General features: G+C 26.6%; 6 protein-coding genes, 1 long non-coding RNA gene and 1 other non-coding gene across 10 annotated transcripts; 3 read left to right on the forward strand and 5 right to left on the reverse strand.

The window, feature by feature from the left end:
- Positions 1–218: 218 nt before the first annotated feature.
- Positions 219–4,028, reverse strand: LOC139090729 (transcription factor Sox-11-B-like). Its single transcript, XM_070640532.1, has 3 exons — positions 3,526–4,028; positions 2,699–2,749; positions 219–2,631 (listed from the first exon to the last, which is right to left on the reverse strand). The coding sequence occupies exons 1-3, from the start codon at positions 3,604–3,606 to the stop codon at positions 1,531–1,533; spliced, it is 1,233 nt and encodes a 410-aa protein (XP_070496633.1). The 5' UTR covers positions 3,607–4,028; the 3' UTR covers positions 219–1,530.
- A 493-nt stretch (positions 4,029–4,521) lies between these two features.
- Positions 4,522–5,543, forward strand: LOC139090494 (uncharacterized). Its single transcript, XR_011544427.1, has 2 exons — positions 4,522–4,596; positions 4,660–5,543. It is a non-coding gene; the product is annotated as an uncharacterized lncRNA (long non-coding RNA).
- Positions 5,544–8,133: 2,590 nt separating this feature from the next.
- Positions 8,134–14,485, forward strand: Cyp49a1 (Cytochrome P450 49a1). Its single transcript, XM_070640202.1, has 11 exons — positions 8,134–9,725; positions 9,809–11,013; positions 11,125–11,219; positions 12,124–12,370; positions 12,438–12,554; positions 12,624–12,700; positions 12,763–12,958; positions 13,012–13,174; positions 13,238–13,486; positions 13,560–13,769; positions 13,826–14,485. The coding sequence occupies exons 2-11, from the start codon at positions 10,886–10,888 to the stop codon at positions 13,937–13,939; spliced, it is 1,596 nt and encodes a 531-aa protein (XP_070496303.1). The 5' UTR covers positions 8,134–9,725; positions 9,809–10,885; the 3' UTR covers positions 13,940–14,485.
- Positions 8,301–15,907, reverse strand: Galphao (G protein alpha o subunit). Of its 2 annotated transcripts, none has more exons than XM_070640203.1 (9): positions 15,551–15,907; positions 14,664–14,986; positions 14,550–14,592; positions 14,292–14,433; positions 14,018–14,178; positions 10,003–10,131; positions 9,807–9,936; positions 8,996–9,149; positions 8,301–8,929 (listed from the first exon to the last, which is right to left on the reverse strand). In XM_070640203.1, exons 2-9 carry the CDS (start codon positions 14,779–14,781, stop codon positions 8,742–8,744), a joined length of 1,065 nt encoding a protein of 354 aa, XP_070496304.1. In that variant the 5' UTR covers positions 14,782–14,986; positions 15,551–15,907; the 3' UTR covers positions 8,301–8,741. The 2 variants fall into 2 exon arrangements, with proteins under 2 accessions (XP_070496304.1, XP_070496305.1); XM_070640204.1 differs by having other exon boundaries at positions 15,838–15,853.
- Positions 9,558–9,663, reverse strand: TRNAR-UCU (transfer RNA arginine (anticodon UCU)). Its single transcript has 2 exons — positions 9,627–9,663; positions 9,558–9,593 (listed from the first exon to the last, which is right to left on the reverse strand). It is a non-coding gene; the product is annotated as a tRNA-Arg (tRNA).
- A 148-nt stretch (positions 15,908–16,055) lies between the features above and the next one.
- RanBPM (Ran-binding protein M) lies at positions 16,056–18,627 on the reverse strand. Of its 2 annotated transcripts, none has more exons than XM_070640200.1 (11): positions 18,294–18,627; positions 18,047–18,220; positions 17,889–17,984; positions 17,534–17,813; positions 17,352–17,464; positions 17,223–17,291; positions 17,080–17,162; positions 16,785–17,004; positions 16,504–16,733; positions 16,337–16,448; positions 16,056–16,268 (listed from the first exon to the last, which is right to left on the reverse strand). In XM_070640200.1, the coding sequence occupies exons 1-11, from the start codon at positions 18,439–18,441 to the stop codon at positions 16,138–16,140; spliced, it is 1,656 nt and encodes a 551-aa protein (XP_070496301.1). In that variant the 5' UTR covers positions 18,442–18,627; the 3' UTR covers positions 16,056–16,137. The 2 variants fall into 2 exon arrangements, with proteins under 2 accessions (XP_070496301.1, XP_070496302.1); XM_070640201.1 differs by having other exon boundaries at positions 16,504–16,721; positions 18,294–18,625.
- A 218-nt stretch (positions 18,628–18,845) lies between these two features.
- sha (shavenoid) lies at positions 18,846–23,650 on the reverse strand. The gene is made up of 7 exons (XM_070640457.1): positions 23,173–23,650; positions 22,875–23,042; positions 22,676–22,801; positions 22,509–22,611; positions 22,222–22,436; positions 21,948–22,154; positions 18,846–21,891 (listed from the first exon to the last, which is right to left on the reverse strand). The coding sequence occupies exons 1-7, from the start codon at positions 23,324–23,326 to the stop codon at positions 18,965–18,967; spliced, it is 3,900 nt and encodes a 1,299-aa protein (XP_070496558.1). The 5' UTR covers positions 23,327–23,650; the 3' UTR covers positions 18,846–18,964.
- Positions 23,651–24,351: 701 nt separating this feature from the next.
- On the forward strand, positions 24,352–26,482 carry LOC139090516 (CTD small phosphatase-like protein 2). Its single transcript, XM_070640236.1, has 7 exons — positions 24,352–24,983; positions 25,051–25,361; positions 25,417–25,653; positions 25,714–25,871; positions 25,935–26,085; positions 26,168–26,239; positions 26,301–26,482. The coding sequence occupies exons 1-7, from the start codon at positions 24,482–24,484 to the stop codon at positions 26,355–26,357; spliced, it is 1,488 nt and encodes a 495-aa protein (XP_070496337.1). The 5' UTR covers positions 24,352–24,481; the 3' UTR covers positions 26,358–26,482.
- Positions 26,483–27,827: the final 1,345 nt, after the last annotated feature.

Raw genomic sequence — 27,827 nt, forward strand, 5'->3', positions numbered from 1 at the left:
TTTCTTCTTTTACAAAAAAAAAATGATAAATTTATTTTTTAAAAGCTTTAAGGACCTATTTTCATTTAGATAAAATTTAGTGTAAAATGCTATTTTTCGTCGTCTTTATTTTCACCACCAATCTTTATCAATTATGCATACATATATAAAATATTTTATAATTAAACATAAACATATTTCCTTCTTGACTTTAAATTCTTAAAAATATTTTAAAAAAAAAAATAAGAAGAAAGATCAACAGAAAATTTCTTTCACATAAGTCACTGCTAGTTACTAAGCCACTGGCATAGAAGAACTTTTTTTCTTATTTCGATCAGAAATATTTTTAAAAATAAAATTAATGCGGGCTTTTATCGCGAAAATAGAATATTTACATGAACATATCAGTAGATTTTGATTTCAAATTGAAAGAAATGTGTCAACCATAAAAACTTTAATCTCTATTAATACAAGCTTAGATGCTTCATGAAATTATGGAATCAAAAAAATATGAGTTGATAAAAATAATTGCTTGAAGTTTAATTTTTTTTTTTTTTTAATTTTAATAAAATCTTAATATGTTAATAAACATTTTGAATAATTTCATAATATATCAGAATATTTTAAAATAGGTAGGTATATGTTGAAAAAACAGTGGTGAAAAAATTTAATATATATTAAGCCAAATTTGAAAGTTATTTTAACAGCACCTAATTCTTTTTTGTATGGATTAAATAATTTATTCATATTTCTATTGGTATTATGTTTGATTATACATCTTATATATGGTAGTTAGTTAAAAAATTACAGATTTACAAATCTTTGATATCTTTATAAAAGTAAAAATTGCATTTCAAAATTTTACCATCATTTTTCTCAACTTAATGTACATTCACAGCCTATTATCGTTCTCCTGAAATATTCATATTATCATTTGCTTTCGTTTCGTTTATTTTTGTTATTATTCCTTGTTGATGCATTTGAACCAGATTTAAATAATGTGGTAGAACTTAACATGATTTTTTAGAGTTATGGATTTTTCACGATCAAAATTAAATATTTTTAAAATTCTTACCTACATATCTAAAAAAGTTTAAACTTTATTTCTATATCCACTTGTTTTTGTGTTTGAGAATAGAACATTAACTTCCGTAATGCGAAAAATTAAGATAACAAGAAAAATAATAAGTACAAAAATACAAAAATTTTATTCAAATGGCATTTTTTATAATGTACAAAAACTGGTTCAAATTTACTGTTTATATTGTATTGTAGAAAATCAAATATATATTTTAAATATATGCAAGAAATATTTCTGAGATGCATGGTTTTACTTCAATCACGAAGCCATCAATTCTATTTTTTATCACGAAAATTTTGTTTCTTACTTGTTTGCAATAACGAGCTGCATTTTTACATTTTTCATATCTTTTTTTTTTTTTAGATAATAATATCTTAACATAAAAAAATCATTAAAATATGCGATTGTTTATTTAGTTTCATTCTTAATCTGATTTTTTACTTTTAATTTGTAAATTTGTTTTCTTATAATTATATTATAAAGTTTTGCGAAATGCCAAAATCGGATAACAAATCAGAACAGTCTGAAATAAACTCCAGATGACTACTGTTTATATCGAAGTCTATGGGGCCAATATCACAATTTTCCAATTGATAAGAAGTTGTTAATGTCTTATTACAATCACTTTGAGTTAAGTTATTATTTTGTGGAAACTCTGAGTCAATCATATTGAAATCTCCATAATTGTGGTCAAATTTGTATGTATACATTGCCAATTTTTGTTCACCTGATGATTCATCATTATCATTTTGTTGAATAATTGATAACGATTGAGCGCTGGGAGTTGATGCAAAATTAAGATTGGAATCAACGTTTATGTAACTTTTACAATCTGTATGATCATTGGTTTCATTAAGATCATTTGCAAAAACTATGGGTGCATTTGTTATCATATTTGCATAGTGTAAATTATTATTCTGTACATTATTTTGACTGTTGGTTATTATAGTATCATTATCATCGAAAAACATATTTGATGTGCCGAAATTTCTACTGTTTTCGTCTGAGCCAAGTTCATTTAGATCAGTTGTTGAGTTAAATAAATCAGTTTCATAAAATTCAACCTTAGTATTGTTTTGATCAACAAAGACATCATAAAGTGTTGCACTCTCGGGAGAATTTGGTAAAATGTCGCTTGCTGAAAGTGAGTAACTAAGACTTCTTGGCGTTTGATGCTCCGAGCTTTTGTACTCACTATCAGATGCATCAAGACTTAAAGAATTCTCAGTGAATCTACTTCGTGATTTCTTATTTTTACGATCAATTGAGTTGGATTTCATATGTTTTTCTCTTGGACGTTTTCGATGATTACGAGATGGACTACTAGGCGAATCTGATTTGCTTGTAGTTAATGGTTTTGTTACAACAGATTGTTTTTTCTTGGGTCTATATTTATAATCAGGGTATTCTTGTGAATGAAGTCTTCGAAGTCGTTCAGCTTCTTGGACGAATGGTTGTTTTTCTTCTTCCGATAGTGATTTCCATCGTACACCTAAGCTTTTTGAGATCACAGCATTATGCATATCAGGAGTTACTTCACAAATTTTACGTCGTTCGATTTGTGACCAAACCTATTTTGCAAACACGAATATTTTAGTTGCTAATAGATTTTAATATTTAATTTGTATCAAAACATACCATAAATGGATTCATTGGTCGTTTTATGTGTCCTGGATTGTGCTTTTTTGTCTGTAAAAATTTATTTAATTGAAATTTGAGTCAACATTTTAATCAATCTATGCAAAGGAATTCTTCAACATGTTCAATTCAATTTCATTTCAATTTTAAATCGCAATATTTATTTATATATATTTTTGAAAATGCGTCATTATGAAAATTGTATGATTTTTAACAAGGAACGCAAATTTTCTAAGTCATCAGTATAGTAGCTGATAGAACAAAAATGATGAATCAAGCTGCACTAACAAGTCACAAGAAGTTAAATCTTGTACGTACACATAAATACATGAAAATTCATTTCATACCAAGACAAAACTTGTTATAAACATTTGTCTGCGCACACATAAGAAAAAGCTGATTATTTACATATTGTACATGTAAAAATGAAATTGTGTAAATATAAAGTTAGACTGACTCTTTACATATGTATATATATATATATATATATATATATATCAAGCAAAATGAGTCATATACATTATAATTTATATTATTGCTATTATTTTTATTCCATTTATTTATTAATCATCAAAATACATATGAGAAGTATACAAGTAATCGAAAAGAAAAAAAAAATAACAAAAATTAAAACTCTTTTGAAGGAGTATTTGTTGTATGAGTAATTATTACGTTTCTTGAATTTAAAATAATAATATTTGAGATTGGAAAGAACTTTGAAAGTTTCATACATATAAATTGGTCATATATGTATTGTGCATGTATCGAATCCTTTTAGATTGAAATGAGGGCAAAAGAAAAAATACGACGTAGAATCTTATTCTTACCTGAGTTGCATCAGAATATGGAGTTTTGGAGTTTAAATCAATCAATTGAGATCCAAATAATGGCAATTTGTGTGTTTCCATTTTTTTTAGTATGACCTTGGTTTTGTATTTTATTTTTTATGTTTTATTTTACAATATAACATTCACATACACTTATTTTAGTTTTTACTCATATCAATACTATATTTTTATATTTCTTCTGCGGTTTTTAATATCTTTTATTAATTTTACACAATTTAAAAAAATGTTTGTATATATAATGTAGGTATATGTATATTTATATTTCACAACATATTTAATTAACTTTTCTTGAATAATTTGTTTTTTTCAATGTTCACTTTTTATAAAAAAAAATTAAGAAAAATAATGTTTTTATTTACTATCCTTCGTAATAGAATACATTATCCATCAAAACTAACTTAGAAGAAGAAATAATTTTCAGTGTAAAAAAATGTTTATGTTCTTCTACTAGCCTTCTCAATTCAGCTGTCTTTCTACAAATGAAACGAACATATGATTAAACAGCTGATGGTCTCCCCTCTCAAAAGTTCAACACAATCATAATAAGTTTTATATATAAACCTGAATATAAGCAATTGTTTGTATCACACAGACTCAGTAAAAAATCACTTTGCTAACTTAACTGCGCAGTTGTTCCTTTTCCATGTATTGTTATGTACATTAAACTACTACGTTCAGAAAATATTGCCACAAGGACAAGATGAACGCAAAATTTTAAAATTGAGGAAGATCCATGAATATTATTCTATATAGTATTTTAAATGCGAAAATTAAAGCAATTTTCACACTGAGTGTTAGTATGATAAATTTAAAGCAAATGTATATAAAAAGTTAGTATTTAGTACTTCCACACCAATAATTTCTTCTGCAAATCGAAATTAGCTAAAAATCTCTTACTTTACTAATTTAATATTTTTAGCTAATTTATTTAAAATATAGAAAAAGTTCATCTTTCAATCCGCAATTGATTTCAAAGGAAATTAAAGGGACACAAAAATGAAAAAAAAAAGTCCAATATAATTTGGGTCATTGATGACGTTTTGCTGATTTGTAAATGATAAATAAGTGATGATAAGCTCGACACTTTAGACTTTTTATCTTTCTCTTTTAAAGAGCAATGAACTGATAATAAGAAATGAATTTTCACATCCTTGCTTCCTGGACCGAAGATAATAATTATGAGCCAAAAAACATTTAATAAAATTCAAATTTTAAAAAAAAAACTTTTGAATCTATAAAACATTTGTAGTCTCCAAGTAATTTCACTTCCTTTAAATGTACGTACTGGTAAGTACATTCTAAAAATAAGACAGTAAAGTCACGAACTTCCATGCGTTTTTATAAATTGGATAAAGTCCGACGAAATAAATTTATAAATAAATCTTTTCTCAAACTTGATGAAATTCGTCGAAACTGCGATTTATTAAAAGCTGAAAAACATATGACTAGTTATCTGTAAAATCTTCATTTTAATCGAAATTAGGCGTAATTGTATTTCTTCATAATTCACACTGAAATGATAAATTAAAAACATACTAATGAATCAATTTTACTTTTTGCATATGCGAATGAATCATTTTGTAATGAAATGAAACACAATACAGACGTGATCGTAAGCTGTAAATAAAGTTCTGATGCTCGTATTGCCATACCAGGTGGCATGAATGTGATTACAACTCGTTCTAATTATTTTTGTGCATTTTATTTATTATAATTTAATGATTCAAATTTTAGAGCAACATTTAGCTTTTTGTTTTGTTTTATTACATTTTTTCCGTTTTTCATATCAGAAATTTCATTATTTTTAATTTTTCTTTAAATTTTTATGTTTTCATCATTGGTTGATTTTCTTTTTTTTGTGTTATTAATAGATTCTTTTAGTATTTATTTCCTTTTTCTTTGATTTTATTCTGTATATATATAAAATAAACTGAACACTGGCGAATATTCTGTCATTTTTTTCATAAAATTTTGAAAAGTTGAAATTTCATGATATTTTTCAATCAATAATTTTATCTTATACTTAGATAAAATTAGATTGAATTCAAATCTTAAAGAAGTATTAAAAACGATTTTTTAACTAGTAATTTGAAAAACATTTTTAATCCTTCTTTTCCTTTTTTAAACCCTAATTTAAATAGGTAATCAATGAATTGCATTCTTTGATGATTAGGTATTTAAAGAATTTAAAGAAAATATAATTATTAATGTTTCACATCGATGCAGGAATAGCAATGCTTATATGCTGAACTAAAATAAGACTTGATGTTTGCAATTTTTTAAAGTGCCTAAAAATGTTTTATCATTTTTATTTTTATAATTTATGCAATTTTCAACTTTTCATTTTTTGGAAATTTAATTTTTTTTAGATTATTCACAATAACTTTAAGATTTTTAAAACGATTCTCTTCTTATTTTCTTTAGAAACCAATTAATGAAAATTTTTCTAAAAAATGTAATGCAAAGATTAATCTGATTTTTTAAAAAAGCTTTAGCATATTATATTGATTTATAAAATGCTTTTCATTTTTTTAAATTAAACTCTTTTAAAAAAAAATAGGAAGCTTAAAAATGTGGAGAATAAAACAGAATAAAAATAATTTTTCAGATCAAATGAGAGATAAGACAATAAAATTAAAATATATATTCATTACATGGTTTACTTGAGCTATATGGTTGATTGTATATCAAATTTTCATGCATGTGCCTCAATTTTTATGTTTAGGTCTTAAAGTCTATATGAGCTTTATAATAAAGCTTCAATGGCATCATTTGTTCATTATCAAAGATTGTTCTGTATAGAGAAATAATTTATTATATCTTAAAAAATTTATGCTATCTGTTTGTTTTCAAGTAAACTTAAATTATTTTAGAAATTTTCGGCTTCATGTCTCAACAATTGAGTGTTACCAGAATTAAAAAATTAGAACAAAATCTTTTAAATTTGGCAAACTTGATGAAAAATTTCACAAGCAAACTTTATAAAGAAAGAAATTAACAAATTCGAAAAATTTCTAACTTTAGTCTGATAGTACAAAACTCATTTGATTTTAGTTAGTTTTGCAGAGAATACCTAATAAAAATATGAATATTAAAATCATTAGAAAACGAAATAGATACTTTAAATAAAATTACAACAGCTAATTTTTGTTTGAGTGTAGTGACTAATTTGAATCTACATTTCATTTTCCTCCTTCCGTATGAGGATATGCCATACATCATTATTATTCATATTTTAAATTTTCTATATAATAGCATCTATTCTTCGAGATACTGAAACCATTTCCATATTTTTTCACTGATCGAACTTTTATCATTACTCATTTTGTTCGCTTTTTATTAAATTTTTCACCTTAGTATCCAATCTATCGAGTTCTACCAAAATTTAATCTGTATAGATATAATATCTTAGCATTTTAAATATTTAAATTAAATGTTTCAGAATTTACATTTCCATTACTTTTTATTTTAATTTTTTCTTTGAAGCCATAAATTAAATAAGGTTCTCATATTCTTTTATTTTCTTTTTCCTTTTCAAGAAACGACTAGATTAAGAATAATAATATTTTGATAATCATATTTACTTTAAATCCTACTTAATTTTCTTCATCATTCTTCACGTACGTTATATATTTTTATATTTTTTTTTCTTAATTTTTATAAATTAAAATGCTTTTTTAAGAATTTCATTTCCATCATAATTATATACAAAAAAAAATTAACAATATTTTCTTTAATTATTTTCTAGAGAGATATTGATATAAAAAATATAAGCAAAAATATATAGGTATGAATTGAACATTGACCCAAAAAAGAAACTTAAAATTTAAAATACATAATTGAATAGATCACAATTAAACTTTTTTTTTTTGGTATGATAAGTTACGAAATGCAAAATTAATAAATATTAACTTAAAAAGAAATGCAGGAACTTCAAAACGAAATACTTGAAATAGAATTCTTTCTTTTAAAACGATTGTAAAAATTAACAATCAATTTTAAAATCAACACAATTGTCAGCTTTGAATAGGACTAAAATATATTCATCTTTACTTTCTTCAATGATGCTTTCAAATTATTTTACTTTATTTCTCAAAAGCCTGTTCCTTTTTTTATATTCTTGATTTTTTCCTTTTTAATCATGAATTTGTCAAAAAAAAAGACATAATAATAATAATAATATTAATAAATATTTAAAGCTTTTGAAAAAAGTAAAAAAGTTTATATTTTATATTTCGGTATATTAATTTTTTCGCTGATTGAAAATATTTTTATAAAGAATTTAACGATTGATTGAATTTGATTGTAAGATTTCTCTTTTTTATAAAACTTGTTTATATTTGATGCGTTTCTAGAAGGAAATTAGTTTTAAACTTAACACATTAAATATATGATGAAACATTTCCCAAAATCTTTTTTCAAAAGTTTTATAAAATTTTAAATGCACTTTAACAAAATTACTTTGCTATATGCTTTGAAAAAAGATGTGGAAATTTGTGTCGCATTACAAGTAATATAAGATTCAATATAATAAACTATTTATGTAAAATTAAACAAGTATATGTCCCATAAAAAATTCTTTGTATGTTATAAATTGATTGTTAGAAATATACTTTGAATGTTGATGAAATATTGTGAATTGATGAAAAACTTTTAACCTTTCAGTTCATAGATAGAAAAATTAAAAGTTCCTGTTTTAGTTCACACAATTAGAAATTAAGGAAATTTAAAGCGTTGTGTATAAAAAATAAATACATAAGTGATAATAATTTCGGTTGTAAAAGCAATGCTTAGGATTGTTAAATGCATTTTAAATGTTAAAGTTTTTGCGCTTGTAAATATGAAAACAAAATGTTTTTCAATTTTTGTGCTTAAATGAAAATTGGCGATGCTTGTTAATATGATTGAGGAAAATTTTCATATATTATTAAGGAATGTTATTATTATTAAGATAGATTGATGGTTCATTTTCAATAAGAATATACGAAAGGAAAATTGTAGCTGCATTTTATAGGTTTAAGTGATTTTAATACCAATAAAATATAAACGTGATGCATATGACATGTTAGATTTTCCTGTTAGTGATGGCTTATAAAAATCGAATTTTTTTTTTTAAATATTGTACTGATGTACCTAATACCATAATTTCAAATGGTAAAAGTTATAAAAAAAGATAATTGATGTGATTTCATTATCTAATATAAACCACATCCCCTCAAATTATTTGCTATAATAACATCTGTAACGGCATCGAACACAAATTGAATATTGTTAGTGTCAGTAGCGCAAGTCATGTGACAATAAATTTCCTTTGACGTTGATTTATTTTTAGCTTCAAATTGAGCTTGGATGTATGCTGCAGCTTCTCCATATTCTTGTCCACCTGAAAGAAGTCAATTTTAAAATTATAGAAAAGTTTTTAAAAAAAATTGATTTATTTGTTCCAAACCTGTATACTCAGGAAAGCATATTGTCAAAGGTGATTTTCGAATTTTTTCCTCAAACAAATCTTTTTTATTCAAGAACAATATGATGGAAGTATCTGTGAACCATTTATTGTTACATATTGAGTCAAACAACTTTAGAGATTCCTGCATTCGATTCTGAAAAAAAAGAAGCAAAACATGTTTTAAATATAAATTTGAGTATAAAAGCTTTTTCTCAAAAAGCTCTCCTTAATAATCAGGAAAAGTATGCACATAAAAGTCTAATGTAAAGACCTTCAAATGATGTAGCAACGTAATGCAAATTTCATATTTCAAGTGTTTTGTTTCATTTTCAATGTTTTATGACGTTTTATGAAACTAAACAAAGCATAATATTTAAATAACAAAGTGTGATAAAAAGGATATAAATCGCATATGAAAATACGCGTTACTGATAGAAACTGGGAATATAATTTAGCAAGTTTTGTGATAATTATAAGGTGAAGGGAAGAAATAGGAGTTAAAATTCATTAACATTTTCATGAATTGAGGATTTTAATTATTTTTAAAAAAATTCTTCAAAACCATCCCATGCGGAGATCGAACCCGCGACCTTTGGATAACTTCAGGAAAGCAAAAACAAAGTAGAAAAGTTAGAAGTCCAAGGCGGTATCCACTGCGCCAATGGGATATATGAACAGACTTTCAAGGTTCTACCAAATGCAATCAACATTTTCTTCAATCTCAACTTTCGTAAGATTTTTGTTAAAATTTACTCGTGTTTAAAGAGCTTTTAAGATTGTTTATAATTTTTTTTATAAATATTTTACTTACAGTAGTTTCATCCTCATGAAGAACTTGATCATATTCGGACATAGCTACACAAAAAATTATAGCAGTTACATCTTCAAAACAATGAATCCATTTCTTTCGCTCAGATCTTTGTCCACCAACGTCAAAAAGTCTATGAAATTGATGAAGAAAAAATTGTTAATATTACTTAAAAATATTTATTTGTTTTGTGACTTACTTGAAGTTTAAGTTCTTAAAAGAAAAATGAACTTCAACAATACCAGTTGTTTTGACTCTTGTTCTTAAAATGTCTTGTTCTGTTGGTTGATAATCTTTAGCTCCCAAACGATCTAAATCGTCCAAAAAGCTATAAACAAAAAAATCACATGTTAACATTAACATATATATATAACATTTAGTAAATGCTTCACATTCACGAATTTGTTAATATAATAAAGGTTGTATTATTATTAAGATTTCATATATTTATCACTTTCTAAAGTGAAAGACTTTTCAATGCAATCATAAATATCTACATACTTAAATATTGTCAACTGTTAATTGATTTTTATTTTTGAGTTTTCTGTGCTGAGAAATGTAAATAGGTGAACATGCTGGAATGATTTGATACGAACGGAAAACATAAAAAAATTTTGATTTTTTTCTCCGCACACACGATTATTTTCGGAATCAATTCTTACAAATATTGTTTAAAATGACTAATCTGATTTATAAAATTCATTCCAATATAATACAAGTACTCTTCCAAAAATTATATATTAAACAGAATAGCATGAAGTAGAGTAATATTATTGTTAGGTAACCCTTACGTACAAAGGCAACTTTATTTAAACTAATTCGAGCGAAGAAAGATTTGTGTACTGATTCCACAATTTCTTGCGACGAACACTTTTTATGGCGGGGTATAATATGAACGTGCTTTTTCTGAACAGCAAAATATTTCTTTTTTCGTATAACTTCTCATGTTAGTTGATTTTGTGAGTACAAAGAGTCAAGTAATACTTGAAATAGGCATTAAATTAACTATAAAAGTGTAAACGTTAAAATTATCTGGTTAAATAATAAATATAAGTTTAAAAAATTAAGTTAAATAAAGTAACATGGAATTGATGTCAAGAAGAGTTTTTTACTCATTTCTATTGAGACGAAATAATTTTTCATCAATGATAAATATCACATCAGAACCTTTTGATGTATCAAATATTATTGCTAATGATAATAATTTAAGGTGAATGTTTATGACTAGAATTGCTGCAAGTTACTCATTTTTCATACTCAAAAAATAAAAATGTGTTTTTGTGCTTAATCAATAATCAATTGGTGGTATGAATTATTTTAGGACCAAAAAGCAATTTGCAAAACCATTCCATGAGATACCTGGACCAAAAGAATTACCAGGGATTGGTAATTCTTGGAGATTTGCTCCAATTATTGGTAAGTTAAACCGAATTTTTTCTTAATTCTTGCAAAAAATTGCATCTAGTAATTTAATTTTAATCAATTTTCTGTCTTAATAATGGTGTCATTACGTCAAAATACGCTTTGCATTACAGCGTAATACATTATAAAGGTTATAAAAGATACTTTTACTTTTCTTCGCTCGCAAGATTTTTACATTGCTGAATGTACTATAAAATAAATAGTAGATGACAAATTTAACTGCGAGTAATTTTTTCTTTACTCATTGCATCATTTTCCAGCTGATTTTTCTTTTTGTGTTTATTTATTTATTTATTTATTTTTTTTGTCATGCTTAGTTTTACGATTTTACCAAACAATTAATTCTTTTTATGAGAAAAGTATTTCATAACCGTACTGCTCTTAAAATATGCATTTTTATTTAGAAACATCCTCAATAGATTTCGATTGTCTTTTAAATGAGCAGATATATGATGCGAGATGTTAGACTTAAAGTCATAATTTGCAATATAACTTATTGAATGATTATAAAAAAAAAATTAGCTAATAATATGTTGAAATTATATAAACACTATTATTAATTGTATGATTTTGTGCTGAATTATATAAAGGGTGCGCAAACGAATATACTGCCAAAAAAGTTTTACTTTTACTTTTTGTTCAACTTTGAAATGTATTTCTTATTACACATTACCCTTTCTTTACTACTAACGCGAAAAGAAATGTGTGCTAATTAAATGTTAAGTGTGAGATTTTAAAGATTTATTTTATTACATTTAGTAGTAATTAAACCAAATTGCTGATTCATTAGCATACTTTTTATCATTTTTGACATTTTTGAATCGCATTTAGTTTATGTAATGCTATTTATGATTATAGTAAGAATAATGTCAAAGAAAAATATTTTTTCTCTTCTAAGGACAACATAAAATTGAACAACTTGATAAAGTCATGTTACAATTGCATGAAGTTTACGGAAATATTGTAAAAGTGAGTGGATTGATCGGTCATCCAGATCTTCTTTTTGTTTTTGATGGAGATGAAATACGCAATACATTTCGAAGAGAAGAAGTGCTGCCTCATAGACCAGCGATGCCATCTTTACATCATTATAAAGAAGTTTTGCATAAGGACTTTTTTGGTGATTGTCCAGGAGTAATTGGAGTGTATGAATTAATTAAATTAAAAGTTTTTTAAAAAGAAAATAAAAATAATCTAATGTTTTAAAAAAAGGCATGGAAAAAAATGGGACAGTTTCCGAGCGAGAGTTCAACAGGTTATGTTGCAGGCAAACGCAGCAAAAAAATACATATCACCTCTAAACGAAATCGCGGACGATTTTTTGGACCAGTAAAATTTAAAAAATTAATTGTACTTCCTTCAAATAAGTCTATTCATAATTTATATTTTTCAAATTAGTCTCGAGGATATATTAGACGAAAAATCAGAACTTCCTGGCAAATTTCTTCCTGAACTGTATAAATGGGCTTTAGAATGTATGTCCTTAAATTTTATAAAATAATTTATATCAAACATTATATTTAAAATAATTGTTTAGCCGTATGCAGAGTTGCGTTAGATACACGTTTAGGATGTTTGTCGCAAAATCCTAATCCAGAATCAAAAAAAATAATAGCAGCAATTAACACATTCTTTTGGAGAGTAGCGGAAGTAGAATTACGTTTACCAATTTGGAGATTTTATAAGACAAAAAGTTATAAAGAATATATCGGAGCACTCGACATCTTTAGAGAGTAAGATAAAAATAAAAATATATTCTGAACATTTTTAATCTTCGTATCTTTAGTTTATGTTTGAAGCACATTTCTGTGGCTATGGGAAAAATTAACATGGAAAAAGAAGTTGACATGGAACATGTATCTTTATTAGAAAATATTCTAAGAGAAACTAAGAGTGAAAAAATTGCAACAGTTCTGGCGTTGGACTTGATGCTCGTAGGAGTTGATACAGTAAGTATTTTGCATATATTTTTCAATTATTTTAGTTTTGTTTTCATTAAAATTTAAATACAGACTTCGGTTGCAATAACATCGACAATGTTACAACTGTCCCAAAATCAAGAGAAGCAATATAAATTATATGAAGAATTATTAAAAGTTTTACCAAATCACAATTCTCCAATAACACCAGAAACACTTGAAAATTTGCCGTTTCTTAAAGCTTGTATAAAGGAAGCTTTGAGAATGTACCCTGTTGTTCTTGGAAATGGAAGAAGCTTGCAGTCAAATGCTACAATATGTGGTTACAATGTTCCCAAAGGAGTATGCATCAAATTGCTCGAAAAACAATGATAAAGAAGAATTTTTTCTAATTATAAATCTTAATATTTTTTAGACTCATGTAATTTTTCCACATTATGTGCTTTCAAATAAGGAAGAGTATTTCCCCGAGCCATATAAGTTTATACCAGAGAGATGGATGAAAAACGTTAAGGAATCACAAAAAGATATTCATCGATTTGTAAGTTTGCCTTTTGGATATGGACGAAGAACATGTCTAGGAAGACGATTTGCTGAAGCGGAAATGGCAATTCTTATTTCAAAGGTATTATTAATTTAACTGTTTATATTATTTGATAAAATAAAATCTTAATTTAACAGATATTCCGTAAATATAACGTGAGGTATAATTATGGTCCTATGACATATAAAGTGAGCCCAACATATATTCCAAATAAACCATTGAAATTTCAACTAACAAAGCGCGAATATTAAAAAATTATGAATGCAAAGCATCTTGGATATTATAAATAAACTTAACTATTATTTAGTAGAAAAGAATTATGAACTTACTATTTTGCAGAATCATTTAATTGATATTCGTTGCTTCTACAAAAACATTCTTGCACTCCTGTATCTAACCAGAGTCGTTTCATTGCTAAGAGCAAATCTTCCGAAAACGGTTCTGTATCATGCATTCGTTGAACCACATCAAAAACCATTTTTGCATCACACTAAAATGAAAAAAAAAAAAAAATAAAAACAATAATATTAATAATAGCAATAACTTAATATATATAAGATATAAAAATAATTATAAAATTTTGCATATCTATTTTAATTTTACCTCACGTTCATTATTTCCAAAAGCGATGTTTAAATTCGGCATAGCTCGTAAAATAGCAACAAGCGATTGGATTGTATTACTGTAAACAACTGGTCTATACTGCTTAAAATCCTCAGATGTAAAACCACTTTCATGAATAATTCTAGATAAAAATTTCAATTCACACACATATATAGTTATAGATTTTTGTTATATCTTCTTCCGTTAAAAGAAATAAAAGAAAAATTTATGTATTTATGAATTAAAAATGTATCTTACTTCATTTGTTTGACTATAGTACTTTTTCCCGATTCGCCTGCACCTAAGATTGAAAATTAATAATTTTATTTAATTACAATGAATTTATAAAAAGAGCATTTTATTAATATTTACCAAGCAACAGAAGTTTGATGTCCTTAGCAGCTTGTAAACCATCTTCTTTCAAGTTTCGTTCAATTAAGCGACTTCTGGCGGCTGCAGCTCGCTCTTCCGCTGATTGTGCGCACCCCATAATTCGTATTGCTTCTGAGCAGAACGTTTTGAAATCTTTTATTCTATTTCGGCCTCACAAAAATGTGTTGCCGAATTCAACTCCTTTCGTTAATTAAAAACTTTACAGCAAAATGTATTATTTTGAATTCTTTAATTTTTTTATCGTAAAATTTTACGACTATATATTATGATGACTAGAATATGTATGTGCTGTAATATGACACCTGCAAAAAATTAAATTTAAGAAAAAGATTATGAGTTTTTCCATGTCTCTAAATTAATTCATTAAAAATTCGAAGGAACATAATTGATTCATTTTTATATTTCTTTTAAATCTGTGCACTTTGATGAATCAAAAATAATGTAATTAGGACGGAAACACATCTAACATATTAGAAATATAATTTGTGGAAAAAATCAATGTCACTTGTAAAATAATACTTTTAGCACTTGAGCAAAACTGACTTTTTTGTATGACAAATTTTATGCTTTTAACACACTAATATTTAATCTAATTATTATTTTTTCACTTTATAGACTTAATTTATTAATGATAAATCATCCAGTATTCGTTAGAGTATAGGAATGTTGTGAAAATATTTTTTTTACTAGAACTTGATTCGTAATTTTCCGCCATTTTCCATGATTCTTCCTTGCTTGAAGAAAATTTTATTGCTCCGGAAAATGTTTTCAAGTTTTTATCCATTTATTCATTGACTTTTATTACACAGCCATTCTCTTTTGACGAAACACACTTTTAATTTTAATAATATGTAAAATTTACTTACAGTTAAATTCAAAATTAATCAATTGTTAAATAAATATAAAGTTTTCACGCCGCGCCCTATTGAAAACTTTTTTCAAATCTAAACGTAAGGAAAAATAATTTGGTGCGATATGAAATAGGAAAATGATTATGATTGTGTGTGTACTCAGTGTGTAAAAAGAGTCAAGTTCGGAACGATAATCGGTCGTGCCGATTTATTTTGCGCAAGCTTAGTAGGGAACTTTGCTGTATTGTTGAATTTATGATTTAATTTTTATCTTAAATTCTTAAAATAAATTTAAACTTTACTTTTAATTTTATTTTTTACAAATAGTTAAGAATTTTAAGAAGAGAAAATTCATTTTTTAAAACACTGAATCATGACAATAAAGGAAGAAAAAGAGAAACTATGCATGTTCAATGTTTACGAACAACATTTAAAGCTTTGCAATAAAAAACAGGGGGATGTACTGTAAAATAAAATTATGAAGAAAATTTGATTCATAACATACCTATTTATTACAAGATTTGTTTTGAGAATATATTTGCAACGAGCTTTATTTCTGTTAATTATTTGTGTTATTTACATGCAAACTTAAATCAAAAATATTAACCGATAATTTCGTCCATGTTTACAAAAGCACAAGAACCAAGCGAATTATTTGACATTTCAGTCATCAATTGACGAGTATGAGCAAGACATAGCTCTAAAGGCGGCCGAGTTGGATAATTCATAGATTCTGAAATATTTTGTAAAAAAAAAAATAAATAAGTAACGAATAAACACTAGGATATAGAAAAAAAATACCTAATATAGCTGAATTTAATTTCGCACAAATTGGTTCTCGTTTAGATGGAGAAAGTTGTTTACCAACCGGACTTGCCCATGGATTTGAGTATGCTAATAGACTGAATGCTTCCTAAAATTTAAATCTAGATATAATTTCATAATATATAAATAAAAAAAGGATTTACCTCCATCATTTTTCGATTTTCAGCTATTATCTCGTCATTTACATTCTGATATTTTTTCTCTAATCGTAAACTCATTTGCAAAAGTTCTCTACCTAATTCCAACATTCTTTCAATACCAGATTTTATAGATTTGTTGCTAATAGGAGAAATATCAACGTCCATATCATCTGAATCATCATTTGTATTATCTATTAATGCTTTTGAGTTATTGTTGTAACCTACATAAAGCCCTTTTTAGTTAATGTCAATATTTCATTTAATTTACATTATTTTAATCTCACCTCCATTTTCATCCATATCAACATCTTCAGAATTACTGTCGTGATAATGATTTTCAATGTAATCATTTATTCGTTTAAACTTAAAAGATTGTTGTTGGTTCGGAGTGTTTATTTCCTCATTGAATATTGAAAAATTTTGATTGTCATTGCAAATATTTTGATCCAATAAATCAGGCTGATAGTGTTTGGTGGACTGAATAACTGATGGATGTGAAGATGTCTGAAATAATTAAGGAATTCAAATGTTTTAAAAACGAAAATTTGATGATAACGAAATTAAAAAAAATTCCATTACATCCAAATCTGAGCCATTCACCATTTCTACAAACTGACGACATTTCAGCATAAATAACAAATTTTGGTTTGCATCTAAAAGACCTGCCAAAAATATTAAAAATCTTGATTTATATGAAGATCACTAATAAATTTATAAACTACCTGAAAAACATTTGTTAGTTAATTCAATAGCCTGTCCAATTCTTCCCATTTGAACTAATTTAAGAATTTCTGGAAATGAAGAAATTCATTAGTTGACCTTTTCCTATTCGTTTTCAAAATGTTTCTTACTTTGTCGTGTTTTGATGTTATTAATATCTTCCGTAAAATGTTGACCAGTTACATCACTAAACTTTTCTGCTGTCGAGCTATATCCATGATGAACTAAATATGATAAAACCATCCTAGAAATGTTTTAATAATATGCAAAGTATTGAGAACTACTGTTCGATTACAAAATATAAAATAGTTACTTTTGCATGATTACAGTCCAATCACTTTGATCTTCAGGCAATGGGAACGTATAAATTGCAGCTTTTGTGGAAGCACGCAGTTCTTTAATCATGTCTTCAATATCAAACTCGAAAGGCTTTTGACCAAAATTAGCATCAACTATTTCGCCTGGAGTTTGAAGTCCCACAGTTGGATATAATTTTGCTGGTAAATCTCGAAAGGCTATTCCAAGGTGATGACCATTTTTGGTATAAAAGCAAGTATTATCAACTAAATTTACGCCACATCCAATAACATCACCTACAAATACCATTAATCATTCATAAAATTGTGCACTTTTAAAAATATAGATACGAAAATTAAGATTTGACATACCTGTAGTAAAAGTAGGTCCATAAGGTTGTCCATTTCCAGACGAACAAAACGAATTACCATCATCGCCATGATAGCCATACGATTGTTTATCCCAACCTTTAAAGAGAAATCAAACGATGATAATAATCTTTAGGTACTTGAAAGTCGCTAGAAATTACCTGGCAATCTGTTCATTTTAAAGCTAGATGCTGAAGAAGCTGTTAATCCAATTCCCATATAGCCGTCTCGCCCTTTCGAAATGATTTTTACTTCAAAATAATAAAGTCCACAAGATGCTGGAATCGGACAATTGGTTCGTACAGATGCTGCATCGTTGTGAGATTTTCCAACTCCTAAACATCCACAAATAGTGAATATAAACCTATATAATGACTTTTAAAGCTTTTTTTATCTTTTACAATTTACCTTTATAATGAACACGCAAATTTCCATTTGATAATCCTATAGAATTATTCTTTTCTGTGCTACTCCAACATAATGGTAAAGATTCAGTTACGTTGGGATATAAAATTTTTAAGCGATCTAAATTTTTCACTTCACCATTTTCATTCATTGTTCCTGTTTTTTTGTAAATATTTTCAATGAATCTTCATGCAAGACTAGCTTGAGAAATGTCGTTACAACTGTCTCGTATTGTAATTTGCCTTAGATTACTTTACTACGAAATAACAGGAGCAAAATTAATTTTTTCTTAATTTTATTTCACAAAGAAACAAAGAATTTTTTGAATTAGGGTTTCTGATATTCTGATATTCCCGTCAACAAAGGTGATTGTTAAAAAATTAATTTAAAATTTTAAAATTCGTTATTTTTGATATGAAAATTTTATAAATTTTATATTATTCTTCACGATTCTTCATGGCAGTTACTTAACTTGAAAAAAAAATTAATAAACAGGAACAAATGCTTTTAAAGTAAAAATAAATACTATTTCTTTTTTTATTGCACAAAATTTCATAAAATATCAGTTATTGTTCTTTTTAATATTTCTGTAAATTCTTTCTTATAATTTAATTTTATTGCACGTTAATTTCGTAATAATAATCTTCGCAATGTTGGCACGATGTAAAATTGAATTAGTTAATAAAACTAAAATCTGAATCTGCATCAATATCTTCGCAGGTATCATGTATCTCATTTTCATCGATTGAGCTGTTCTGATCATCCTCATCATCAGACGAATATATTGTAATATTTATCAAATCTTCCTTGCTTAAAGAAGCAAAAGTATTTGATACTGGAATCTCTTTCATTTTCAATGGTACTGGAGGAGGAGGGAGTGATGGTCTTGTTAGAAGTGTCTTGGAATTTTTTTCGCTCAAATTGTTTGTTGCTAATTCCCCCAAAACTCTCTCATTTGTCAATGATTCTGCACTTAAATATCCGCTATCATATTCCCTTAACTTCCCAATGTCCATATACCGTACGCTCATTTTTCTGACAATATCTTTCACTTTTCCTTGCTTTATTTCTGATGCAATGTCATTTACACTCTTGTGAATTATTTTTTTATTTTCATTCTCTTCATCTTCGTCACTTACATCATGAATTTTTAATTTTGATGATGCTAGTCCCATAAAACGTTTCCAAGCATTTTTAAAATCTTTTGTTTTTTTGACATTTTCTCTAAATATTTGTGAAGGAGGAGGAACATCTACATGATATATTGTTTTAATCAACGAAGACTGATCAGTGCTGTTTAATTGCTCATTTAAAAAATTTGTCTCTAAGCTTACTAAATCCATTTTTAAAAAGTCTCCTCGTAAAGTTTTGTTCACCTTTTTATCAGCTAATTCCAATCCATTTGAAAGAATAGGTGCAGAAATTTGTGATTTTTTAATCTCATGCTGATTCAAAATTTTGTTGTTATTTCCTGAAGCCTTTCTATCTAACTCAGATATAATATTATTTACTGGTTTATTACTTGAAATTACATCAGGTGGAATAGATTGCTTCAAACTGGCAGTGTGATCGCTAGGGAGCTTTTTTAAAGATGCCTCTCCTACATTTCTTTGTCGCTTTGAATGTCTTATTTCTAAAGTCAAAATCCTACCAAACTCGTCATTTGTCTTTGAAAGCTCACTATTAGTATTATTATCAATTTGCGCTGCTCGTCTAATCTCTGATAATAAATTTTTATTAATTTTTGTATGACGATCAAGAGTATCTGGCTCAAATTCATCACTATTTGTTGATGTATCCTCATTTTCGTCTGGACTTATACCTTCGAGCTCAATTGTCATACTTCCTTCGATTGGTGTATTGTATTTTATTTTTGTTTTCTTCATTTGGATATCAATTTCTCGTTCTTTTTTAATTGTGTCTGTGTCTTTCCGAAACCTCAACTCTCTATCATACAGCGCATTTCTAATTTCAACCTCCTCTTCCATTGGTAATGCTCCAATTGGACTAGGCTGAGAACTGCTAAAATCACTTTTTGTAGGTGTGAGAGCTGATCTGTTTATGCTCTTTAGTGTATTTAATCTTTCCAAGCTATCTGTCTCATAATCAACAATTAAATATGCAGGACTTTTTCTTGAATATATAGGTGAGTCAGGTTGATATTGCTTTAAACTTTTTAACGTGTTTTTGCTATAAGTATGATAATAATCCGGAGTTGGAACAAATGGAGCAAATGAAACGTTATCATATGCTTTAAATTTCGTCATTTCGTATTCACTTGAATAGTCTGGTGTAGGTGATTGATAATTTAGAGTTTTGCAATTTTTCTTTTCCATTTCAATAGCTTCATAAACCATATCCGGCATTTTATTTGAATTATTCTTTTTCTTCCTGTTTGAACGCTTTACAGGATTTGAATACTGATCTAATACTTCTTGTTTTTCTACGACATTTATTTCAAAATTGTTCGATTCGGGATCATTATCCATCATAAATTTTGGATTATTATATATTTCATGTGTTTCACCGTACTTATTCGAAGGTTGCTGTTCGTGAGTCTTTGCTTCAAAAACATTAACTTTATCCCTTACAAAATTTTGTGAGTAAATCATTTCTTTAATATTCTTCTTAAGGCTGTGTGAAATTATTTTTGGAATCGATCCACTCTCGAGTATTTCTTCTTGACCGTTTCGATCACGTTGTACAAAAATATTTTTTTCTTTAACAAATCCTTTGACTATTTTCAGTTCCTCATCCACTTTATTTTGTTTCGGTGATTCATTATCTAATGATTTTTCTTCAATTATTATATCATCTTCATCAGATTTAATAATGAGTGGAATATTTAATTGGCTTTTTTCTGATTTTTCATTAAAATTTGGACTCGTCGAAATATCATTTGTATCATTACAAATATTTTCAAGCCATTTTTGAATACTCTTATTCTTGTCACCACAATTCTTACAATCATTTATCATCGGATTATTTTTAATTGATTTAGAACACCCTGGGCAGCCGGTACAGTAGTCATTCAAATTACTACGACGTGTGCTAATAGTATTTTTTCTGCTTTCGTTTGAACAATCTTCTTCCTCAGGAATATATTGCAACATCGGTTGAAATCTTTTTGATGCCATTTTATTTTTAGCCATCGAAATCACTTCCCTAATTTTGGTCAAAAATTCAACTGCTGCTTGAGGTGGCGAAGCTAAAAGCTCTGGTTCAAAATAAGCTGGATTAAAGTATAGTTTTCTGCGTGTATTGCTGTTTTGAATTCCATAATTGCTTTTAGAATCTGTATCTTCTGTTATGTTTATATCCTCGTCGGGTATACATTCCTGATTATTACTATTTTGCATGCTCTGTGAGTCCATAAACTCTCGTTCTGAATTATCTTGAGAATCATCTTTATTCATATTTGATGATTCCGCATCAGATGAATCATTGACAAATGCACTATTTTCATTAAAACTTAAAAAATGTTTCATTAAAGGATTGCTCTTAATGATATTTGCCTCAGGATTATCCAAAAAATCAATTGAAGTTGATAGCGAGGAATTTCGATGATAATTTGAACTATGACTTTCTAGATCAATATTTACTATAGAATAAAGAAAAATTAAGTAAGCAAAATAAATAAATTTAAATTTTATTTACCTCCACGTGTAAAATTTTTATCATTATTTTCTGAATTTGATGTAGCTGGTCTATCTTTCTTCTTCTTAAGATAAATATATAGAAACACAGATGCAATATACATTATTCCTAAACAAAAACTACTTATTGCTATTATGATATATTCATTTGAAGAAAAAGCTTCTTTTTCACTCGTAGATTCTGATGAAAATTGAACTTCCGTTATATCTATTTTAAGAAGTTATGGTAAATAATTGTTCACCCCATTAAAAATATTCAATATTTTTTTACTTACTGGTTGCATGCTTGAGTAAACTTCCGAGTACACGAAAAGAAATGCATGATGATAAATTTCTTATGGTCTTCAATGGATCCTCGATACTGTTTAAATTAATATTTGTATCCTTCCAACAAGCAAGTCTTAAAATAACTAATCGTCCTTGCAAGAGAGAACGATAAGATGCATCACCAGACCATTGCAAAAATGTTCGATTTTTATCGTTAAAAAGTCTAAATTAAAGATTTAAGGTAATTGTCAAAAATAAAATGTTAATAATTTTAAAATCAAAATAGAAAATATACCGAAAAGGAATGTCGTTAGTTAACAAAGAATTCTTCATGTCACTCCAACCGTGTGTCGTCATATAATTTGCATCAATAATAACACATTTTGAATCTACATATTCTGCAGTTGTACAAAACATAAAAATTAGAAGGACTAAAAAATCAGTCATTGTAGCTATTCTTACCATCACCAAAAAATAATTCTTTACTGGGATAGATTATTTGTCCCTGTAGAGGTAAAAATACTGATGGAATTTTTTCTAATGTATCCAAAGCAGTGCTGCTGCTAACAAACGGTATTATTGAACATTCTGTAACGAAATGAAAATATTGTGTGACACAGAATTCACTTTAACGTAGAATTCAAGAATTTATCTTGCATACCTCGTATGGTATCAACGCAATAGCCATCATCTTCACGATAAGTTTTTAAATGACTGACACATTGACATTTGCATTTTGAAGATTTTGATAAAGATTTTACTTCTTTATAAAGTGTAGCACTGCCCCCCAAAAGTTCTAAACATGTGTTTTCGTTACAAGCTTGTTCATCTTCAAGAAATTATGTCATGAAAAATAAAATCATGAATTTAAAAAAAAATAAAAAACGGTTTTTTGTAATTAATAATCAATAAATGAGTTAAAAAACAAATTGAACTAAATTTTTTATCTAATTACCTACCTTTAATAAATATTATATCTCCATCATAATGTCGCGTAATGTTAACAAAAGCATTTGCATTAATTGTGGTTATAGATTTCGAATTTACACTTGTTCCATTTATAATTTTAACAATTATTAATAAAAAATAAATTGCACAGTATAGTATTTCCATAATGATTCTACAATTAACAGAATTTCAACAATTTTCTATTTTTTTTTTTTTTTTTCTAACTTGATTTCATTTATAAACTTGTTGATCTGATTTCATACTACCATCTTCTGTTCTATTAAAGTCAATTTCAAGTCTTCCACACTGACCGTTTAATAAAGAATATATTTTTCTTCTTCTAGTATGGTTTCTTCTTTTACAATTTTAACATTATGATATTTTTCTCTGGTTACTTACTATATTAAATGACCGTTATGTTACGGCATAGTATGATTAAAAGATTTGATGCTATGAGCATATCTTAAGAGGTTGCAATTCATATTTGGTTTTTAGCAACAACATTCACTTTATTTAGTTCTTAAAAATTTAATTATTTTAATTTAATCAAAAATGACTAGGTCATTTATTGTATATTAAGTGAAGCGATATAATTTTCGATTATAATAGAGTCGATTAAAATAAAACAAGAAAGAAAAACGATGATTTTTAATCAAATAGTGTCAAACTTTTTAGGTAATGAAATTTCAAATTAAAATTACGATTACTTAAGTATTAATTTATTTATAAAGAAAAATGTCTTTTCATATTCTTTAAATGTTAATTACGCACATTTTGTCACTTTTTTGTCATAATTAACTAGTAGAAAGTGAATTGTATGTTTTCACAATAAGAAAGAAAATGCGACTTGAGAGAAATTAATGCTAACTTAGTAAAGATCTTAACAAACTGAATATCTGAACGCAACTGAAGAACTGTTTTTAACAAAGCGCAAAAGAGGTGAACAAGTAAATCTGAAAAGAAAGCTCTCAATAATGTTCAAAGCAATGTGAAATAAAGATTTTTCTTGTTACATGCTTGCATTTGCTCTTTACTTAAAAAAAATAGTCGTTAAAAAAAGGTGAATTTTAATTTTTTTAAATTTATATTCAACATTCAAAGTTTACCGTCATTTATTGTGCATTTGACTACATACAATATGTTTGTTCGAGAGGAAACTATTAAATACAATAAGTGCATGAAAATATATGCGCACTAACACATTAAAAATTAGTGAAAATTAATCTCAAAACAAGATAGGCTAAATAAATTGCACAAGCGAAATTAACGGAAAAACAAATTTTAGATTAAATTTGGCAAATAAATTTAAAAGAAAGTAATATGTGGTTAAGGAGCTATACGAGAACATCAATACTTCGTAAACGAGATGATTTAAAAACCAAGTATTTACACAGTCACAGGAAAAAAAGGAAGAGAACAAGAAATCAATATTGTAAAACAATAAAATTAATGAAAAATGAAAAGAAGGCATCTGTTCTAGCAGCATCACAGTATTATACAAATGAACTAAAAATGTACAATGATGAAACATCTGAGCCCAAAACATATAAAGAAAAACATAATATAATTAAGAGTAATTCAGAATTTTCGTCAGATTCACATAAGTTAAGTTTGAATCAATATGGGGCATCGACAACAATCTCATATGATCTCAATAATGTAAATAGTGATTTAAATATTCGAAATAGTGCAATACCGTCAGATGAAACATTTGTTGATAACAGTTCTGGGCATTTTCATACAATTAATACTCAATATGATTTTGATCGCAATTATGTTAAAAATCCTACCGAATTTGCAGTATCTGATATTTTACTTAAAAGTAAGTTAAATTTTAATTCTTAAGGACTATATATCGTGAACACGAAGCTTTTAATGATTAATTTTAGAAATCTCATTTGAAGAAAAATGCGCCGACGAAGAAAGTTGTACTTACGAAATGGATACAGCATACATTGAGGATAAGAGTATATGTTTGTACAAAGATATTAACTACGATTTATGTAAACCACTTGATTCTGAAGATGAAACACAAGAATTTTTAAATCAAGTCGAGAATAATAATTTTAATTTAACATACACAAATCAAACGGATACACAATATGCAAGTTGTTCAAATCACATTATAACATCAACTTGCTACAGTAATTCCAGCACCAGCAGTTATAGTGTGAAGGATATAAACAAAAATTATGATGAGGTGTGTTGATCTTTAAAAAAATAATTTAACTTAGCTAATTAATTCATAATTACAGCATGAATGTATAGAAACCGACGAAGAGCAACATGAAGTAACATTAGAATTTGATCCCTATACATTTATAAAGCATTTGCCACCATTGACAGAAATAAGAACAAAATGTCCAGCACTTCCTATCCGTACGAGAAGCTCAAAAAATTTCACACTTGTTCTCGACTTAGATGAAACTTTAGTTCATTGCAGTTTGCAGGAATTAAAGGATGCAAATTTTAGTTTTCCTGTATTTTTCCAGGTAAGATTACAACATTGATTGATAAAAAAGGAATTAATTATTGAATATATGATTTTATAGGATTGCAAGTATACTGTTTTTGTAAGAACTAGACCTTACTTTAGAGAATTTCTCGAACGAGTGTCAAAAACATTTGAAGTCATTTTATTTACTGCAAGCAAAAGAATTTATGCTGATAAATTGTTAAATTTATTAGATCCAGAAAGAAAATGGATAAGGTGAGACATAAAAAGTTAAAAAATTTAATGACTAAAACTAAAGGATTAATTTTTTTTTTAAAGATATCGACTTTTTCGAGAACACTGCGTACTCGTTAACGGTAATTACGTAAAAGATCTTAATATTCTTGGGCGCGATTTATCAAAAACAATTATCATTGATAATTCGCCCCAAGCTTTCGGATATCAGTTAGAAAATGGCATCCCGATACAGGTAATTGTATATTTTATAAGTTTGATTTCATGAATTTTATTTTGAATTTTTTGAAAATATTTGATTTTTTTTATTTTCATAGAGCTGGTTTTTTGATCAAGATGATTGCGAACTTCTCAAAATCTTGCCTTTTTTGGAACGGTTAGCAGAATTGGTATTAAAAAAATCTTATTTTCTTATTAACACAAATAATATAACATTTAACTTTTTTACAGAATGAAGATGTCAGACCACACATTCGAGAAAAATATCGTCTTTACGAATTTCTTTAGAAAACTTTACTAACAAATCACAAGTTGAATTTTCACAATGATTAAAAATATGATTTGTTCAAAAATTAATTAGGTATTTTCATGTATTTTTTAGAGTAAGTATATTGTAATTTAAGTTTACATTATTGTTTTTTATTTTGTGCAAAATAAAAGTTAACGAAAATCTAATTCATTCAAGATATTCAAAACGATTTTTATTGTCCATTTTCATTAAAATTATCTTTAATAAGGATCAAACAATTTATTTCAGTCAAATAAACTCATTCAATTAACAGATAAACAAGACAATCTGGTTTAATCAAACATATCTGAAATTGATATAAAAAGTGTAAAATAAGCTCAATTTCATTAAATAGAGCGTTAAATGGACAGTGCAAAAAAAAAAAATGCTTAAATATCTACTTTCCCATTTTTCTCTGTTTAAAATGTATGGTTTATTCTACTTTCATTTCATATCATATTAGAAGCAAATTCTATATTTTTTTTCAATCGTACATGCTACTTTTGAATATTCAATTCAATTTAATTTTAGTTAAAGGTTTATTTGATGCAATTCAAATTCCAAATCTAAAAATTTAAATAATAAATCTGTTTGAAATTGTAATTTCAAATTTAAAGTAGAAATTTCTTCTATATCTTACAATGAATTGGTCTCTTTGACTGAGAAGTGTTATTGGTTTTGGTCTGAAATGACTTTTATATATTTGATATTTTTCTATTAAAATTGTCGTGTTTTTTTAAATATTTTTCCAGGTATTCAAAAATTGACGATTGAATTTTGATCTTTCAATGATTAAAGAAGCAGAATTTTTATGCGGAACGTAATTTTTTTTAATAGATGAAAATGGAAAATAAAAAAATAATTAAATAATAAATTCAAGTTTTAAAAATTTTATTACCATTAGCCCAGGTCTAGCTTTAAATCAAACTTTAAACAAACATGACTTTTAAATAGAAAATAATTGTCGAAAATACTTCCAAGATTTCGACTGAAGGCTTCTAGTTAAAAGTAATTTATAAATTTAATAATTATAGAGTGATGAGATCTTTTTTTGTCTCATATCCAATCTTTCCCAAATTGAAAATTTAGTGTGAATATGATTAAAAATTTAAACAAAAGTTCAAATTATAGCTCAAAGTTTTCAAAAGGAATAAAATGGGAGAGAAGTCATTTCTAGATTGAGCTTTTAAAGAGGAAACATCAAGAGAGAAAATAAAGGATTAATCTTTATTTCAGTACTAAATAAATGTTATGAATATTTTAGGGACTTTTATATTCTTATCGTAATTTTTATGATTAATGAGATAGCTAATATGTAGTGGTGCAGAGCTTGAAATTTTTCTTGAAATTCAAAACATTTTTAAAATTTATGTTTAAATACCTACTTTGAAAAATCAGTAATTAGTTAAACCTTCATGTATAAAAATATTTTTCTTTGATAATCTTGAATGTTTAATTAAAAATATCAA

The sequence above is a fragment of the Chironomus tepperi genome, unplaced genomic scaffold (assembly GCF_022539635.2).
Source record: "Chironomus tepperi strain 1889 unplaced genomic scaffold, CSIRO-AGI_Ctep_v1 contig_219, whole genome shotgun sequence".
Classification (NCBI taxonomy): Eukaryota; Metazoa; Arthropoda; class Insecta; order Diptera; family Chironomidae; genus Chironomus; species Chironomus tepperi.

Coding starts and splice junctions, on each gene's coding strand:
- Galphao (XM_070640203.1), bottom strand. CDS start 14,781: ATGGGGTGCGCACAATCAGCGGAAGAGCGAGCTGCAGCCGCCAGAAGT. Junction 14,593..14,663: donor CATCAAACTTCTGTTGCTTG/GTAAATATTAAT, acceptor TTTCAATCTTAG/GTGCAGGCGAATCGGGAAAA. Junction 9,150..9,806: donor TTCATGAGGATGAAACTACT/GTAAGTAAAATA, acceptor CTTTTTTTTCAG/AATCGAATGCAGGAATCTCT.
- RanBPM (XM_070640200.1), bottom strand. CDS start 18,441: ATGAATGAAAATGGTGAAGTGAAAAATTTAGATCGCTTAAAAATTTTA. Junction 17,814..17,888: donor TGGACCTACTTTTACTACAG/GTATGTCAAATC, acceptor TGGTATTTGTAG/GTGATGTTATTGGATGTGGC. Junction 17,163..17,222: donor AACTAACAAATGTTTTTCAG/GTAGTTTATAAA, acceptor TATTTTTGGCAG/GTCTTTTAGATGCAAACCAA.
- sha (XM_070640457.1), bottom strand. CDS start 23,326: ATGGAAATACTATACTGTGCAATTTATTTTTTATTAATAATTGTTAAA. Junction 22,802..22,874: donor TTGCGTTGATACCATACGAG/GTATGCAAGATA, acceptor ATTTCGTTACAG/AATGTTCAATAATACCGTTT. Junction 22,437..22,508: donor ACTAACGACATTCCTTTTCG/GTATATTTTCTA, acceptor TCTTTAATTTAG/ACTTTTTAACGATAAAAATC.
- LOC139090729 (XM_070640532.1), bottom strand. CDS start 3,606: ATGGAAACACACAAATTGCCATTATTTGGATCTCAATTGATTGATTTA. Junction 2,750..3,525: donor CATATTCTGATGCAACTCAG/GTAAGAATAAGA, acceptor AAATTTTTACAG/ACAAAAAAGCACAATCCAGG. Junction 2,632..2,698: donor GACCAATGAATCCATTTATG/GTATGTTTTGAT, acceptor TTTGCAAAATAG/GTTTGGTCACAAATCGAACG.
- Cyp49a1 (XM_070640202.1), top strand. CDS start 10,886: ATGGAATTGATGTCAAGAAGAGTTTTTTACTCATTTCTATTGAGACGA. Junction 12,371..12,437: donor TGTCCAGGAGTAATTGGAGT/GTATGAATTAAT, acceptor TTTTAAAAAAAG/GCATGGAAAAAAATGGGACA. Junction 13,175..13,237: donor TGCTCGTAGGAGTTGATACA/GTAAGTATTTTG, acceptor ATTTAAATACAG/ACTTCGGTTGCAATAACATC.
- LOC139090516 (XM_070640236.1), top strand. CDS start 24,482: ATGTGGTTAAGGAGCTATACGAGAACATCAATACTTCGTAAACGAGAT. Junction 25,362..25,416: donor TAAACAAAAATTATGATGAG/GTGTGTTGATCT, acceptor TCATAATTACAG/CATGAATGTATAGAAACCGA. Junction 26,086..26,167: donor AAAATGGCATCCCGATACAG/GTAATTGTATAT, acceptor TTATTTTCATAG/AGCTGGTTTTTTGATCAAGA.